Source organism: Dromiciops gliroides, chromosome 5 (genome assembly GCF_019393635.1).
Source record: "Dromiciops gliroides isolate mDroGli1 chromosome 5, mDroGli1.pri, whole genome shotgun sequence".
Taxonomy (NCBI): domain Eukaryota; kingdom Metazoa; phylum Chordata; class Mammalia; order Microbiotheria; family Microbiotheriidae; genus Dromiciops; species Dromiciops gliroides.
Window position 1 is genome coordinate 278,048,964 of NC_057865.1, and position 18,987 is coordinate 278,067,950.

Below are 18,987 nucleotides of genomic sequence, written 5' to 3' on the forward strand. Positions count from 1 at the left end.
AGCACCGGCCCTGGAGTCAGGAGGACCTGAGTTCAAATCCTGCCTCAGACACTTGACACTTACTACCTGTGTGACCCTGGGCAAGTCACTTAACCCTCATTGCCTCACTTAAAAAAAAATAATAATTGTCGAGTGCTTAGCCCAGTACCTAGCACATAGTGTTATATAAATACAGCAGCATTGTCATAATCATTTATTAACCGCACAACCCTGGGCAAGTCCCTTAACTTCTGACCTCAATGTCCTCGTCTGGGGGATAAGGGATAACGAGAGCATTCACCTCACAGAGATGTTGCTAGGCAATGGTAAGTTTCACTTGAGCCTCACAACCACCCTGGGAGGTAGGGGTTATTATTAACTCCATTTTGCAGGTGAGGAAACTGAGGCAAACAGAGGTTAACTGACTTCCTCAGGATCACACTGCTAGAAAGATAACATGGGAAGCACTTTACAAACCTAAAAACCACCATATCAGTGGTATTGTTTTTTCACCTTTCTGTGCCTCAGGAAACTTTCTAGGAAGTAGTCAAGTGCTTGGCACACAGTGTCTGGCACATATTAAATGCTGTGCCAATCTTGGTTCTTCTTATTAATATACTTATTGTCATCGCTTGACTCACTACTGACCTCCCTAATCCAAAGTTCTACACCACGTTAGGAGTTCTTTTTTTAATGTGGAGATTTGTGTTTTTCTCACAGATGCATGGTTGGGTATGTTAACGCCAGCCTATCGGTGTTTCTCATTTCTGACTTTGAAAACCGATCTGAGCCCACCTCGGATGGAAGTGAATTCTCGGGAACACCACTAAAATACTGCAGGTGAGAATGCAATCATGTGCTTTCTCCTCCCGGGCCCCCTCTCCCTCTTGCCTACCCCCCATTCCTTTTCCTGACTTGGGAATGGAGCTGCTCCTACTAGAGTCTCTTGTTGGCCATTTCTAGAACGTAGATTTAATCCTGCATTTTAGAATTCACTCAGAACCGTCATGAAGAAAGTGGGAAAGGGACATGGTAGGCCGGGGCAGCCCTCCAGAGCCTAAACAGCACCTGGAAGGGCAAGGGAAGCAGTTCCCATCTGGCTCCTCTGCCACAGGGCACCATCCCCTCCCACTCCCAAAGATCACCGTCCAATAGAAGCTCCCGAGATCATCAGTTTACAGTCGGACGAGACGAGTCCTAGAACCCAGATGTTCTGAGCGTTGGAAGGGATCTGGGCACTTCTCTGGTCTGCTCCTTCCTCCTTCTAAGCCGTTTGTCCGGGGTCACACAGCTATGAAGTTCCCGAGGGAAGGATTGGACTTTTGAGGTAGTCTGGTTTGAGACCCTCCTTTGGTAGGTGAGGGTCCTGAAGCCGGGCGAGGCTGGTTCCAAATGAAGCTGCATGTGGAACTTACAAGAGACCCTCCTTTTTAACTAAGGAGGGAGGAATGCACCTGGGCCTCTGGTGCTGAGCCCGCAGCTGTTCTAAGAAAATAGCAGTGTATCAAAATTCTATTGGTTTCTGTATTGATCTCCATGGATCTGACAGCACAACACATACTGAAGCCTTCCTGGCTTCAGCAACTCTTAGGAAGGAAATCGGTCTCTGAGCCAAAACATCTCAGAATAATCATAATGGTTAGCATTTGTTTCATTTGAGCCTCACAACCACCCTGGGAGGTCAGGGCTATTTTTAATTCCATTTTGCAGATGAGGAAATTGAGGTAAACAGAGGTTAACTGACTTGCCCAAGATCACACTGCTAGAAAGTATCTGAGGCTGGATTTGAACTCAGATCTTCCTGACTGCAGGTCAGTGCTCTAGGTCCTGTATCACCAGGCTACCTCAGAAGCAAAGGGGCCTTAGAGATCCCCTCGTTCAACCCTTTCAGGTTACAGAAATGAAAGTCAGGTCACTGAATGCCCACAGAAACCACATGACTTGTCTAGAGTCTCTCAGCTCTCACAAGTTTGGGTTTTTCTGGGGACCCAGGTTACAGCCCAGTGCTACTGTCTAAAGATACCGCAGCAGGGAGGTGCTAGCACGGTGTGTCAGATGGCAGTCAAGAAGACCCTTTGGGGATTTTCTGGCCCTCCATGATGCTTCTGAATGGGATGCTAGGCCCCGTTACACATGTTCCCAAAGTCTTATCAGCTCTTCTGAAGGGGCTCACCCATGCTCTGCTTCATCAGATCCTTCCCCAGGGCTTCGAGCCCTGTCCCAGAGGCTGCTACTACCTTCTTTCAGGCCATGCTCATCCTTGGTAACTCTGTTCTTGTCTGGCTTCTCTGTGGTAGCCTCTGTGTCTGCTCTTGTTTTTGGTGCCGTGCATCCCATTCTGCCTCTCAGTGCAACAGAGACCTTTGAGAAAGCAGGGACTGATGTGCCACTGAAGAGGGCAGTAAGAACGGGACTTCTGCTGGCTGCCTGCCCGTAACTACCTGGGGGAACTCGAGACTATTCTCCTATTCCCTTACTCACTGTTGTATGCTCTCCATTCTGCTAGCCGGATTGATACAAACTGGATTTATACACACAGCTGGCTTGGATGGAGGGGGGGGGGAGTATCAAGCCAAATAAGGGACCTTTATAATCCCCAAGGAATCCGGCAATCTATGTGAACATGGAGTTAAGGGGGGGGGGGGGAGCACAGGCTATATCGGGAAGGATGCTCTGTGTGTGTGTGTGTGTGTGTGTGTGTGTGTGTGTGCTCGTGCACAAGAACATAAAAATGACAGCTAACATTTATATAGCACTTTGAAGCTTGCAAAGCACGTCACATATGTCTCATTTGATCCTCCCAACAACCCTTTAAGGTAAGTGCTATTATTATCTATAAATTACATATATGGAAACCAAAGTAGACAGAGGTTAAGTGGTTTATTCAGGATCACACTAAGTAAATAAATGAAGCAGGGTAGTCCAGTACTCTATCCACCACACCATCTTGCTGTCTCCTTCAGACATTTGATCTGGATACAATTGTACAGGGCTGCATTAATTGATTGGTTTCCTAAATTCAAAGTTAGCGGCTCATAGATTCTATATGAAAAACTATTCAAAATAAGATGCACATTCACATTTGAGGTAGAGAATCCTGGTATTTTATTTACCAAAAAGAGAGTAAAGAAAATACTGGATACAAAAAACCTATTCAGACAAATTCAGTGGTTTTAATTAAAGATCTCTACTGTCATGGAAGGTAGGAATCAACTGAGTTCTACCTGAATCCAATAAAAATACCAACTGCTCATCATGCAAGCTTAAAAGCTCCCTCTCAAGGAGAAACAGATGCAGTTCTGAAAAAGGAAGAATGTACCTGTTTAAAAGCAAATAAAAATATCCTGCTTTTTGCAGATGCTGAAATTAAATTCAAAATCAAACAGATTACAAGTTACCCTTTTCTGTACATAAAAACTTAAGAAAAATATTTTAATGGATGCCATCATACCAAATACTCCTAACCTCTAAGCTACAGGTTAAGAAAAGCTTTTGAAACACCAGCATATCCCCAAACTCTCAGTGCAGGCAAGCTTTTAAACTTCCGAAGTGTAAATGCTATACTTATAAAAACATTTCAGTAATTAGGTGCTCAGAATTTTTAAGTCTTTTAAAACTCAACATCATTACTGCCTTCTGCTGCTCAGTGACTGAAAGAAATGCATTTATAATCCTAGCCTTAAAATCCTCAAGGTTTTCATGTATACAAGAGAGTTCTGATGGGTCATCACAAGAAAAAGTTTAATGGAGAAAAGGTCAGATGATTGAGATGGCCAAGCAAGATGGCCTCTTTTACCAATCTATCACTCTGAGAAAGTGTCATTCAGAAAATTAAATTACAATTAAAGTTCATTACTGAAAATTCACAAAACTACATAAGTGTAAGAGAAATTTCAGTAATTCAACTTTTGATTTTTTTGTATATTTGTAGCATTTATATTTCTGAAGTTATTAAAACTTAAACCTCCATCCACTAAGACTTTTGAGACACCCTAAAAAGATAGGGGAAAAAAAGCACATGGAAATAGAATGAATTACATCGCATCCATCTCCGCTTCTCAGGGTGCTTTCAGTGAGCTTAGAGAGGATGAGTTTATGTCCGAATACAGCAGTTTTTTCATCCACCTATACAATTACTTATACAATATTAAATATAAATGAATAACGACTCTTTAAAGAAAAGTTTTTAATCATTTGCTTTGAGTAAATAATTCTGAATTTGGGATAGCTAGCCCCCATCATTTTTAAGATTTGTGCTCTTGGAGGGGAAAGGGAGAAGACATTTGATAGATCAGATTAATAGCTTTTTAATTCCCACTACGGTGATTTGAAATTCATAGCAGTTTCCTCACTGGCTCAGCGAAGTGAGAATTGCAGAGAATCCATGGCAGAAATTCAGCAGTAAATTTATTCTGCAAATAGGAAGAGCATCAGGGTCTGGTTCTATTGTCCAAGCACCAGCCCATCTAGCTAAGGTTAGAGAGGCTGATCACCAGGTTGACCATGGAGGGATATTTTGCCACAGAACATGCACTAAGCCAAAAAGGGGGGTTATGGCCTGTGTTGGTCAAGGATTACTTAGCAGCATGGAACAGGAAAGAAAGGACTAGATCGAGAATTAGAAGGCCTGGGTTTGAATCCTGGCTCAGCCACCCATGTAACCTTAGCTTTGGTTTTCTCATCTGTCAAATACAAGAGTTGGGCTAGATGACCTCTACGGTCCCTTCCAGCTCTAAACTATGACCTTTTGAGGAGGAATAGATGGAAAGGATCAGACTATTGGCTATCTTGGGGAAGGCTTCAGGAAAGAAACAACAGAACTCTATTTTCAGACTTAGCAAAAACATACATATTGCACATATATACACACACCCCTTCTCAGATAAATTTGGTAAGATTTTTTCCCCATTTGACTACTTCCCTTCTTATCTTAGGAGCACTGATTTCTGCCTGTGCTTCAGAAACTTTTGTTTCAAGTAATCAAAATTATTATATCTTTTGTAATTGCCTCTCTCGTTGGTCAAGAATACATCTCCTGGGGACAGCTGGGTGGCGCAGTGGATAGAGCACCGGCCTTGACTTCAGGGGGACCTGAGTTCAAATCCGGCCTCAGACATTTGACACTTTACTAGCTGTGTGACTCTGGGCAAGTCACTTAACCCTCATTGCCCTGCCCAAAAAAACAAAATAATAATACATCTCCTATTCATAATTGTGAGAGAGATATGAGCTGTTTCTCTAGTTTTTTTTCTACTATGACCTTTAAAATCACATATCCATTTAGAATTGTTATGGAATATGGTGTAATGTGATGTGCTAAGCCCAATTTCTACTTTTGACAGAAGTTTTTTTCAAACAAGTTTTTTTCCCTAAGTAATTTGTTTTCCATTTTAATAACTACTGAGTTAAGTTCTAGTGATCCTGATTCTCCTTTGTCTGTTCCACTAATCTAACTCAATTTTTAAACTAATAACAGATAGTTTTGATGGCTGCTGTTCTATAATTTGAGGCCTGAAAGTGTTTTAACCTCCTTCATCTGTACTTCTTTTCATCATTTCCCTTAATATTCTATATCTTTTGGTTTTTTTAACGAATTATTATTTTATCAAATCCCACAAAATATCCCCTTGGTAATTTGACTGGAGTAGCTTTAAAAATGTAACTTTAGTAGTATTATCCTTTTTATAATGTTGGCATGGTCTAGCCATGAGAACTGAGCATTCCTTCAGCTTATGTTATTTCTTTAAATAGTACTTTTTAATTTAATCTGCATGGCTTGCGTGCTCTGGCAGGCTGATCCTCAGGCTTTTTGCATGTTGTAGTTGTTTGGAATGGGGTTTCCCTATTATTGCTTCTTGTGTTTTCTAATTATAGAGAAAAGCCGCTGATTTTTGAAGATCTATTGTGTAGCCTACAACTCTGCTGAAGCTATTTGGCTCAATTATTATCTTTGCTAATTCCCTGGAATTTTCTAAGTAAAACCTCATACTATCAGCAAATAGGGATGGTTTTTTTCTTATTTTTTTTCTTATTGCTATTGCACTTCCAAAACTACATCAAATATTAGGGAGAGTGAGCATCCTTGCTTCATCCTTATTACTTATTGAGAACGTTTCTAGTAAATCCCCATTGCATATGATGCTTATTTTTAGATATATATTGTTTATATTAACAGTCTCCCTAAGCCTATAATTTGTAGGACTTTTAGCATAAAAAATTGGGCTCTGGAGGACACAGTGAAGTTGGTGACTTTGCACAGCCCTGCCTTACTTAAATCCAGTTCACCTGCAAGTCAAGACCTCACCCTCCTGATGTCACTGATCCTCTTCATGAAGGGAAAATAACCGAAGCATTAAAGAAGATTGTGCTTTTTCCAAGGCTTTTTCTGCATCTATTGAGATGATTGTGTGGTTTGGAATGTTTGGGGTTTTAATGTGATTATGTTGATTGTTGAACCATCCTTGCCTCCCTTGTATAAATCCCACTTGGTCACAATCAATGATTTCTTGAGTGAAATCACTATTGTCTCTTGGAAAGGATGTTGTTTAAAATTGTTAAGTTGGTGCTCATTAATGATACTGACCCTAAAGTTTTGCTTTATCTTTCCCTGGTTTAGGTATTATTAGAATGATATTTATCTCATAAAAAAATTCTGGTAGGGTGCCTGCTTTTTTTATTTTTGAGAATAATTTCTGAAGTATAGGTACCAACTTTATAGATTTTTCTTTTCTCTTCTATTAAAACAGATTAGCTAGGGGCAGCTAGGTGGCGCAGTGGATAGAGCACTGGCCCTGGATTCAGGAGGACCCGAGTTCAAATCCAGCTTCAGACACTTAACACTTAGTAGCTGTGTGACCCTGGGCAAGTCACTTAACCCCAACTGCCCCACAACCTCCCCAAAAAGAAACCCCAAAAAACCCAAAAAACAGATTAGCTATGGTTTGACTTCCAATTTATTTCCTTTTTAATATCCCCTCCTTTGTTCTAAAGTTAGGTTCACTTATTTGTTTGCTTTCTAATTTTTTTCCATGAAAGCATTTTATTATTTTCCAGTTACATGTAGAGAGAGTTTTCAACATTTGTTTTTATAAGATTTCTAGTTTCAAATTTTTCTCCCTCCCTTCCCCCCTCCCCAAGTAATCTGATACAGGTTATATGTGTACAATCACATTAAACACATTTCTGCATTAGCCATGCTGTGAAAGAAGAATAAGAGCAAAAAGGAAAAACCTCAAAAAAGAAAAACAATAGAAATATTATGGTTCAATCTGTATCTAGATTCCACAGTTCTTTTTTTCTGGATTTGGAGAGCATTTTCCATCATGAGTCCTTTGGAACTATTTTGGACCCCTTTATTGCTGAGAAGAATCAAGTCTATCACAGTTGATCAACACATAATGTTGGTGATACTGTGTACAATGTTCTCCTGGTTCTGCTCATCTCACTCAGCATCAGTTCATGTAAGTCCTTCCAGGTTTCTCTGAAATCTGCCTGCTCATCATTTCTTACAGTGCAATTAATATGACATTAATTACATTAATTAAATTAATATACCACAATTTGTTTAGCCATTCTCCAATTGATGGGCAACCCCTCAATTTCCAATTCCTTGCCACCACAAAAAGAGCAGCTATAAATATTTTTGTACATGTGGGTCCTTTTCCCTTTTTTATGATCTCTTTGGGAAAAAGACCTAATAGTGGTATTGCTGGGTCAAAGGGTATGTAGAGCTTTATAGCCCTTTCGGCATAATTCCAAATTGTTCTCCCGAATGGTTGGGTCAGTTCACAGCTCTACCAACAAATGCATTTTCCACAGCTTCTCCAACATTTATTATTTTCCCTTTTTGTCATATTAGCCAATCTGATAGGTATCAGGTGGTACCTCAGAGTTGTTTTAATTGACATTTCTTTAATCAATAGTGATTTGGGGCGGCTAGGTGGCACAGTGGATAAAGCACTGGCCCTGGATTCAGGAGTACCTGAGTTCAAATCTGGCCTCAGACAGTTGACGTTTACTAGCTCTGTGACCCTGGGCAAGTCACTTAACCCCCGTTGCCCTTAAAAAAAAAAGTGATTTAGAGCATTTTTTTATATTGCAATAAATAGCTTTGATTTCTTCATCAGAAAACTGCCTGTTCATATCCTTTGACAATTTCTCAATCTGGGATTGACTTGGTTTCTTATAAATTTGATTTAGTTCCCTATATATTTTAGAAATGAGACCTTTATCAGAAGTACTGGCCATAAAAATTGTTTCCAAGCTTTCTGCCTCCCTTCTAATTTTGGGTGCATTGCTTCTGTTTGTACAAAACCTTTTTAATTTAATGTAATCAAAATCATCTATTTTGCATTTTATAATATTCTCTATCTCTTGTTTGGTGATAAATTCTTCTCTCCATAGATCTGAGAGGTAAACTATTTCTTCCTCCCCTAATTTACCTATGGTATCACCCTTTATGTCTAAATAATGTACCCATTTTGACCTTATTTTAGTATAAAGTGTAAGATGTTGGTCTATGCCCACTTTCTGCCATACTATCTTTCAGCTTTCCCAACAGTTTTTGTCAAATACTGAATTCCTCTCCCAGAAGCTGGAGTCTTTGGGTTTATCAAACAGTATATTGATGTAGTTATTTACTACTGTGTCTCCTGTACCTAACCTACTCCACTGATCCTCTACTCTATTTCTTAGCCAGTACCAAATAGTTTTGATGACTGCTGCTTTATAGTAAAGCTTCAGATTTGCTATGACTAGCCCACCTTCCTGTGCATTTTTTTCATTAGTTCCCTAGATATTCTTGACCTTTTGTCTTTCCAGATAATTGTTATTTTTTCTAGCTCTATAAAATAATTTTTAGGTAGTCTGATTGGTATAGCACTGAATAGGTAAATTAACTTAGGTACAACTGTCATTTTATTTGCTTGGCCTATCCATAAACAATTGATATTTTTCCAATTATTTAGATCTGACTTGATCTGTGTGAAAAGTGTTTTGTAATTGTATTCATAGAGTTCCTGGTTTGTCCTGGCAAATATATTGTCCCAAATATTTTATACTGTCTGCCGTTACTTTTTCTAATTTTTTAAATTGTGTATTCCATTCATTAATTCTTTTTTCTATTTTGTTAATGTTATTTTGTAAGGCTGTTTTTCCCTGAGGACTGCTTTAACTGCATCCCAGAAATGTTGATGTTTCATCTTTCTAACGGCGATTGTTTTTATGTTCTTTGACCCACTCATGATTTAGTATGTCATTTGTTAAGACTTCTATTTGTGATCCCAGAAACAATGGTTTTATTGTGTTATGGTCTATAAGGGATGTACACTTTTTACAGTTGTTTACGACATCTCTATACACTAGTACATGGTCAATTTTTGTAAAAGTTCTGTGTGGTGCTTGGAAATATGTATTATTTTTTGTGTCCTACTTAAGTCCTTTAACTCTAGTTTGTTCAGTTCCATACGTTCCCTTTTATCTTTCTGTTAGGACTTATCCAAAACAGAGAGGGACACTGACATCTCCTATCACTATAGTGTTGATAGCTCAGATGTTTCCTTTATGAATCTGGGTGCTTAAGGCATTTGGAGTTTATAAGTTTGTTGTTGATACTGGGTTTTTGTCCCTGGTTTATTTCAGCATGATCCAGTGACAAGTCTCCTAACTTGTCAGTTTACTCCTCTGTAAAATGAAAGGGTTGGACTAGAGTACCCATTTAAAAAGAATGACTCATTTTCAATCCTGGTCATATGTAGGGTTTTTTTTCCTCTTTAAATCTGCAGCTGCTTTTAATTTAATTATTTAAATGGATTTGGGCTAATTTCATTATTAAATATCTTAAAATTTTGTCTTATTAAGATAAGGTCTTTGGAATGACTGACTAGAAAATCTACTTCCCTGACTGATAATAATATGCTATACTAGGAGACAACAAGAGAGACATGATATAGTGAAAAGAATTTTAAAATTACTTCTTGGTGACACTGCACAAATTACTTCTCTGAGCCTTAAGTTTTTTTCATCTTTAATACTAGGGGACTCATCTCCATGGTCCCTCCTAGCTTTAACATGCTATCATCATGTGATTGTAAATCCTATCTTGTAGGCAAAATACAGCATAATATCAACTCTCTAATCATGTTATTAACTAGCACTATGACAGTGCAGAAGACCTGGGTTCACATCATACCTCGGACACCTACAAGACCTCAAGTCATTTAGCCTCTTTGAGACTCAATTTCCTCATCTGAAAAATGAGGATACAGTATAAACAGCCTCTAAGGTCCCCCTTCCAACCTCTCAAAAGATGTAATTTGACCTATTATATAGTTATTACCTTACAATTCTTTATGTTCCAAAAGCTCCTTTGTAAGTCAGTTATTTGGAATTTGAGAGGCAATTTCGTTTAAATTCATTTAAATTTCATTAAGTTGGTTGGCCCTTTCAGCCTCAGTTTTCCCAACTGTAAAATGATGATCAAATGAGATAACTTATGTAAAGTGTTTTACAAACTTGAAAGCACCACAGGAATATTAGGTATTATGAGAGATTAGACAAAGGAACACCAGGGAGAAGGAATTAGACAGCAGGTCCCAGAAGCCTTGATGCAATGGCACCAAAAGTTCAGGGACACCCCTTTGGGACTTGTGGCCCAGTAGAAAGAATGCTGACTTGGGGATTCAAGGACCTGGCTTCAAGTCCCCTCTGAAAGTTGCAACCTGTGTGGCCTCCATAGGATGGTGTCCCAGGTCTAGACCTGGTCCTGAAAATGCTGAGATGGCAGGAGGAGCGGCTCGGCCCATCTCTGTGACCTTGATCACACAGAGAACGAATGGAGCAGCCCTAGCATCACTCCTGCACTAGAAGATAACGTACTCTGATTTTTCCATAGATATCGAGATTATCGTGACCCTCCTCATGCGCCGGTGCCCTATGGCTACACGCTGCAGTTCTGGCACGTCTTGGCCGCACGTCTGGCTTTTATCATCGTATTCGAGGTCAGTTCCTGTAGCTTATTCCCTTGTTTCCTTTGCTTTAATTTCAAAGTTAAAGTTCTAAATCAACACAAGAATGGTAGCTTTGGGATGTGACTGTTTTACTGCTCAGTTGCCTAATTAGTGATTTGAAGCATTTTCCTTCCTCCTTCATTTATATGCCACCTCTATTGAGAAAACCACTAAGTCAGATCATTCATTTAATACACAAGAAACAAGGAGCAGTTGTGTCTGGGATTTCCATAGTTGAAGCCTTGGACCAATTCGAATTCACAGGTAAATATTTATCCTTTAACTGGAGCTGCTGAGAGACTCTCTACCTAGCAATTATTTGCTCTTAGGGTTGGGCAGAAAGGCCATCCATCACTGATTGTCAGTCTGCTGGTCTAAGCTGTTAGTGCCCGTCTATTTAAACAGAATGAAGCTGAGCATGACTTCACCAAAGAGGAGGTGGCAGCAGCGAAAGGGCACAAGAGGATTAGCATTATTTGAACAGACCATGTCCTGCATGAGTATAGGGGCTCCTCGTTTCAGGGGGAGCTGGCTCTGACACGATCGTTTGTCCAAAAAACATGACTCTCCCTAGAACACTCCTACAAAAAGCAAGTTGAAGCTGACTGCCAACAGTGTGTGCTGGAAATCCTCAGTATAGAAGGGAGACAGCAATTTGTAGTAATAGAATCACATCTCACTGTGGGAATTTATTTTGATTTGGGGACCCTGCCTTGGGGCTGAGATTAAAAAGCCTTAGGCCCTCAGGGGGTTTTTCTGTGTAAGAGGGGCTGGTGCCCCTCACCCTCTGCTTCAGCTGAGCCAAAAAGCCCCATGGGCTTTGTGGGGCACCAGGTCAGACAGCTGGGGGACAAAGCCCCAGCTCCCTCCACCCTGAGATCTATCCCAGAGATCCCCGGGCTTTTCCAGGCCAGGCTCTGGTGCAGCTCCTGCGGAGGTCCCAGGCAAGCAGCAGGGGGCACGGGCTCCTGAAACCCCGTGTGTGGTATGCTCAGGACATTCGAGCCCCCGCCCAGCAAATTAACGTGGCGTGTGCAGGGATGCAGGGAGCCCGAGGGGAGAAAAGGAAGATATATACCAGGGAGTTAGACAGTGAAAGGGGTTGGAGAAGACAGTGAGAGGTTGGAGAAGACAGACAGGGAGGCTGCTACAAGGACACTAAGGAGAGTGGAGGGGGAGACTGAGAAAAAGCTAAGAGCAAGGACAGAGGATGAAAGGGGGGGGGGGCATGGCAAAGAGTAATCGGCGGCAGGAGAGAGACATGCCGGAAAGCAGTCAGGTTGTACATTTTATTTCCCTGTATTCTTTTTTTTTTTTAAATTGAATAGAATTTTATTTTCCAAAATATATGTAAAAACAAATTTTAACATCAATTTAAAAAAAAAATTGTGTTCCAACTTCTCTTCCTCCTCCATTCCCACCCCCCACCCACTAGAACTCAAGCATTTCAAAATAAGTTATACATGAGTAGTCATGGAAAACATTCCCCCATTAGCTAGGTTGTGAGAGAAAATAGTCAAAAAACTCCCAACACTTCAGACTGAGGAATTGTCAAAAGAAAAAAAAAATGTTTTTAAAAATGTGTTTCCAGGGGCACAGTGGATAAAGCACTGGTCCTGGATTGAGGAGGACCTGAGTTCAAATCCAGCCTCAGACACTTGACACTAGCTGTTGTGACCCTGGGCAAGGCACTCAACCCTCATTGCCCAACAAAAACAAAAACAAATTGTATTTTATAAAAATGAATTGTTTTATTTAATTAAGAGGCTTCTTAATCGTTTGCTTATCAATTTGGGAGGAGAAAGTGTAGGGAAATTTTATAAACAGCCCATATTAAATTAATAGCAGTCAGATAGCCAGTCAGTCAAAAGTCCCCAGATTAGGCCCTGCAGTCAGATTAGACCCCAGTAAATTAGTAAAAATATTCTCACATCTCATAGGGCTATTGTGAAAATCAAATGGGAAGATATTTATAAAAGCACTTGGTAGATATCCTACCACATAGTAGATACTTAATAAATGCTTGTTCTCGCCCCATTTAGGTTTTCTTGGTAAAGATAATGGAATGGTTTACCATTTCCTTCTCCAGATCATTTTAAAGATGACGAAATTGAGGCAAACAGGGTTAAGTGGCTTGCCCATGGTCACACTGCAATTAAGTGTCTGAGGCCAGATTTTAACTCAGAAAAATGAGTTTTCTTGACTTCAGACCTGGCATTCTATCCACTGTGTCACCTTGCTGCCCTTTTGTATATTAAGGGCCACTAACAGAAAAAAAAAAAAAAGAATTAAAGGTTATAAAAGGAAATATACTTTCCTGGTAGATAGAATTATAAACTACTGAATTTATTAGCCTCCCTACCCTTCCAAATGTTTGTGTGAATATTTGTCTCTGTGTCTATGTGTAATAATATGCTTTACTAAGCTTTTAAGAGCAGTAAAATCTTTGAGAAAGATGTACACAAAAACAAATTATAATCAATTCGCTCTCTCATATGCAGAAGAACTCTTATAAGTTTGCAAAGCATCTCATTGTATTCATTTGAGCTTCACAACAACCCTGTGAAAGATGAAAAAAGATGCACACCCCCAGAAGGAGACAATACAGAGAAACAGATTTTTTCTGTAAAGCAACAGCACCCTCTTGTGGTATGCAGGACATTGCAAAAGGCATCTTCCATGAAGATCTTGACTCTAAGTGGTTGTCTTGTGGCCACCAGAGATTCAGCCTTGTCTTATGCAATAGAAACATCAAGTATTCTTTAACAAGGGCAGCGAAGTGGCGCTACAGAGCTGGGCCTGGAGTCAGGAAGATTCATCTTCCTGAGTTCAAATCTGACCCCAGACACTCACTAGCTGTGTGACCCTGAGCAAGTCACTTCGCCCTGTTTACCTCAGTTTCCTCATATGTAAAATGATCTGGAGAAGGAAATGGCGAACCCTCCAGTATCTCTGCCAAGGAAAACCCAAAAGCAGTTACAGAGTTGGACATAACTGAAACCGAACAACAAACAACATCCTTCCTCACTCTTACTGTGTGAACAGTCCATCTTCTCTTCCTTTATTACAATTCTTTGATGTCATCCTTTACTGCAGTTTCTCTTCAGGGTTTCAGTCAGTCAACAAGCATTTATTAATCACATACCATAAGCACTAGGCTGGGCTCCATAGAGTGAACAGGGAAAACTACATCCAAACAATTTTGTCCTTTTAAGACACATTCGGGATGTAACGATTGGAATAACGCCACCTGCTGGAGACTTACTGTAGAAGAGTAATGCCCATGAAGTGAAGGTCTTTGAGGGCAAGACCAGGAGTCAGGAAGTGACGCGGGCTAGTGGGAGGAGGAAGGAAGAGACTGGAGCGCAGTCTCACGCTTTTTCCTGAGGACGCTGGCGGAGAAGGGAGCTAGAAATGTGCTCTCCCTTTAATAGATAGAAATCTAGGCCTTTCTCTCTTTACCAAATTCTTATTCTCCTTAATAAATGCTTAAAAGTCTAACTCTTGCTAAAGCTTATAATTTATTGGCGACCACTCATTAGATATTTTAGACAGTTTAGCTAGAATTTTAGCCCTTAACAAGGATGAATAGAAGGTGCAGGCAAGGCACTAAGGTATCATTTACATTCTAGTGAAAAAAGCCCTGGACTGGAAATAAAAAAAACCTGCTTTCAAATTTGGGTTGCGCTGCTTACTCCTTCTCTGACCTTTGGACAAAGTAGCATCATCTGCCAAGTGAGCTGGTTGTGCTCTCAGACCTCAACAGTCCCTTCCCAGTTCTGAAGATCCATCTCCCCTTCTCCTACCCACCCACCCTCCTGGATCAGTGGCCTCCTACCCCACCACCAGGGTAGGTCACTGGCACCCTAAAATTGAGCAGTGCAATAGCTGTCTCCTTTGGCTTCCCAGGCCACATATGATCAATTAAAGCTAAGAGCAAAGGAAAAGAAGACCTCTAGCCCATTGGTATCTCCCAGGTAAGGTGCTTGTTTTCATAGTGGCCTTCTGGAGACAATGCCTTCAACCAAAGGCGTGGCTTAAATTTCAAGCTTAGTAGAGGGGGAAACAGCACCAACAATGGAGTAACTTTTGGACAGGGGCTTTGCAGAGCTCCCAACGTAGCTGAGTAGGTTCATACAATCAGAGTTCATGCAGCCAAACCGGGGATACATTTAGAGGCTCTCTAATCAACCCCCCTCATTTTACATATGTAGAAACTGAGGCCCAGGGAGGTTCAGTGCCAGGTAGCAAGTGTCAGGCCAAATCAAAATTGATAGGATGGTGCCAAAGTCCATCTACTTTCTCCGTGCCCCTCTGGAAATGAGAAGAATGTAGCCCAGAACTGAATCCACTTTGTTCTCTTGTGTTCTAGCATCTTGTATTCTGCATAAAGCATCTGATCTCCTACCTGATCCCAGACCTTCCAAAAGATCTAAGGGATCGAATGAGGAGAGAAAAGTACCTGATTCAGGAAATGATGTATGAGGCTGAACTGGAGCGGCTCCAGAAGGAACGCAAGGAGAGGAAGAAAAATGGGAAAGCTCATCATAACGAGTGGCCTTGACTGGTAAGTGCATGTTCAACAGGCCAATTCCATTTGCTGGCTTGCAGGGATTCCAGGGCAAGGACTGGCTAGAAGAGAGAGCCTGCGTGGCTCCTATCTTCTCTCCCTAAGATACAGAAACCTGTTCATGGCAGGCACTGGGGAGCTAAAAGAAAAAACACTTACCTTCCTTTGGCTGCATTGGGCGCTACCACAATTGTGGAAACAAGGTAACAAAAAAGCCAGCATAAAGCCGGATCACAGGCAGAAATCCACGCTTCCCTCCTTCTCCAGGGCTTTGCTCCAGCAACAGCTCTTTCCCAACTAAATACAAAATTCTCAGAACCCAAGACTTAAAAAGCCTCATCGTCACCTTCTGTGTATGATCCAGCTCTCCCTCCCTACTCCTTGTTCCTCAATGCCTTCCTTGCATGAGGGATCCTGCCTCCAGTAAAATTTCCCAGAGATCACCAGTGACCTAATCGTCAAATTGAATTGTCCTTTAAGTCCTCATCTTCCTACTGCTCTCTCTTGCTACTTTCTTTCCTCTTGGCATCAGACATTGCGAAGCATCAAATCCATCCCCCTCACTGCCTCCATGAGGGTACTGAGGCACACAGATACTGAGAGGGAAGAGAAAAAGATGAGTCCAAAGTTGTACAAATGGAAGACTTGGGGGACGATGGCACTGCAGGAAAGGGAAGTCGGGGAGAGCAGCAGGTCTTGTGGGAAACCTAATAAGCTCCATGTCAGACACCTTGAACCTGAGGGCACTGGCAGAATAGCCTGGTTCTCCTCCTCTCTCTTGGATTACTACCCTGTGTCCTTGCCCAGGGGTTTCTCCTTTGTCTCTTCTGAGCAATGGCATTCACGTGGCCTACATATGCATGCTAATACATCAGCATGGAATGGTGCCGACAGCACTAGCCTTGGAGTCAGACCTGAGTCCAAATATTGCCTCGTAACACTTGCTGTGTGTATCGCCTCTTTGTAGTTCCACTTCTTCATCTGTAAAATAGAAGGGCTCGGCCCTGACGACCTCTCGGGTCCCTTCAATCCTGAGCTCCAGAGCCATACCTCGACCTGGCTAGAGGAGGCCACCTCTACCGGGTGTCCAGCAAGGAGCTCATTACCACTCCCCCCAAAGCCCAGCCCCTCCTGGCTTCCCCTTTCTGCAGGGCTACCTCTCCCCAAGTCTTTTTTTTTAAAAAAAGTTTTACAACTTTGGGCTCATGCTCCCTGGTTTGCCACATTCAGTCCTTCTCTCTTCCAATTCATCCTTCCTATCATCACCAAAAAAAATATTTCTGAGGTCCAGTCACAGCGTTCCTCTTGCGTTCAAGTCTACTTTGTCTTTCTTCTCATTATTCTGTAGCAGGGCCTCTCTGCTCCACACCGATTGGGTGCACACTCTACTCCCCCAACTCACCTGCCGCCCCTCCTACTTCTTTAATACACGTCCTTCACGCAGTGTTCCCAACTCTCCCCTGGACTTATTTCATATTTGGCTCTGGGCACCGCTATCTCCCTCTTAGACTCAAAGGTTCTCTCTCACCCAGCATCTGCTTACAAGACACATCTAACAAACATTCCCTGCTGCAGCAGCCCCGTCTCTGTGCTGTCCTTCATGAAAGCTATGGCCACCAAGAGCCTGATCTGAAGACACAGCCCCGAGGACGTGGCCTGCTGGGAGAGCACAGCCCTACTTGGTGCTGCTTTTCCTCAATTCCCCATGGTTGGCAGGACACCGTCCTGTGGCTTCTGTTTGCCTCGCATTATGTTCTTCAAACTCCCCTCCTCTGCCTCAGTTTTGGTTTATAGATTCTTTAAATGTCACAGATGAAAAGTCACTACAAACTACTGTATTTTTAATGTGCAGTTTATGGGGGGGGGGGTTGGGTTTTTTTCCTTTTTGCAGGGCAATGAGGGTTAAGTGACTTGTCCAGGGTCACACAGCTAGTAAGTGTCAAGTGTCTGAGGCTATATTTGAACTCAGGTCCTCCTGAATCCAGGGCTGGTGCTCTATCCTCTGCCCCCTCTCTGCATGTGGTTTTAATCCCCTATTTTCTTCCCTCCCTCCCCAACCAGGTAACTAACTATTCATCTGAATGCAAAGGAGGTCTTCTGTTTACGTATTCCAACTGTGGAAGAGCTCTACCTTTTAGAGAATGAGAAAAAAACACCGCAACCTCAGTGCATGTCACAGACATCTTCGGGAGCAAGGTGGTTGGCACGCTGCAGAGGATTTGCTGTGAAACCATTTTGAAATCCAGCATAAGACTGCTACCCATAGACCCTTTTCCTGACAAAGCAAGCATGTACTTCATGGGCAGTTATATATGTGAATTAAAAAAAACAAAACAAAACAAGGGAAAATTGTATACAGGGACTGTTTTCCAGCCTGTTTCCTACCTTTTTTGCAGTATGTCCCACGTGAATTTTACAGACATAACAAAAGTAAATTAAAATCTGGATACTTAGGCATAACACTCCTAGCACTGTCCTACATCTACGTCACCAAACACAACCAAGACCCTGTTTACAAATTTAATCTTGTTTTTTTTTTCTAAAACTTTCAGCTCTTTCTGAGGAGTTGTTACATATGACATCTCTATAGCCATTGGTATATGGCCATAGATGTGTGTGTGTATGTACATATGTATAGTCACCTATCCAATACTACACATGTACATACAGTTACGGTTCTATATTATAAATATATATAAGTAAATAGAGAGAAATTCCTTATTTGTAAATAGCCAAAAGATACAAAGAATGTTGAATTTTCGCATTTAAATAGTCATCCACATAAAGCCATGTTTAATGCTTCAATAATGAGATGCAATAAAATTTAAAAGAAATTACGCACAAGAAATGCTTTTGCTGTTTGGTCTTTGGAAGTTCACTGGGCTTTCATTTTCAAATAATCTTTTTTTCATTTACTAAGAATCAAAGGGAACTTTGGTTGGAGTGAGATCCATTTCTCCTATAGTATTCCATGGTGGTAAAGTGGAAAAAGTCCTGGATTTGGAAGAAGAGAAGCAAAGTTCAAATGTCACCTGTGACCCTAGCTGGGTAACCTTTCTTTCTTAGAATCTTCACCAATAAAAGGAAGAGGTTGGACTAGATGACCTCCCAGGTCTTTTCTATGTCCAAATCTTTCGATCTGGGTGCCCGTTTTCTCCCACAGAGTTTAACATGTTTTCTGCCTTTCCCCACTCTTTATTATCCCTCCAAGCTCTAGAGACCTGCTTTGAGCAGAGTAGATTTCAGATGGGTTGGTTATCACTCCGAAATTTTTTAAATACTACAAAGGAGAATTTTCTGAGGAAATTCCCCAATTAAGTAATGGAATTACAATGCTTCTAAATCACTCAGGGCCCTAATGTAAAACTTACTCTAAATACCACTCAACACTGGGGGTTCTGAGAACAGGTCCATCCATCCAAGAAATGGCTG

At 41.3% G+C, this 18,987-nt stretch overlaps 1 protein-coding gene across 5 annotated transcripts in view; it reads left to right on the plus strand.

Moving 5' to 3' along the window:
• ANO4 (anoctamin 4) overlaps positions 1-18,387 on the plus strand; it is a 444,684-nt gene extending 426,297 nt beyond the window's left edge. For all 5 annotated transcript variants that reach the window (XM_043969145.1, XM_043969146.1, XM_043969147.1 and 2 more), the window contains 4 exons: positions 700-819; positions 10,871-10,976; positions 15,358-15,552; positions 17,617-18,387. In XM_043969145.1, the coding sequence (XP_043825080.1) occupies positions 700-819; positions 10,871-10,976; positions 15,358-15,549 (418 nt within the window). In that variant the 3' untranslated portion in view covers positions 15,550-15,552; positions 17,617-18,387. The remainder of the gene's footprint in view (positions 1-699; positions 820-10,870; positions 10,977-15,357; positions 15,553-17,616) is intronic.
• The last annotated feature ends 600 nt before the right edge of the window (positions 18,388-18,987 follow it).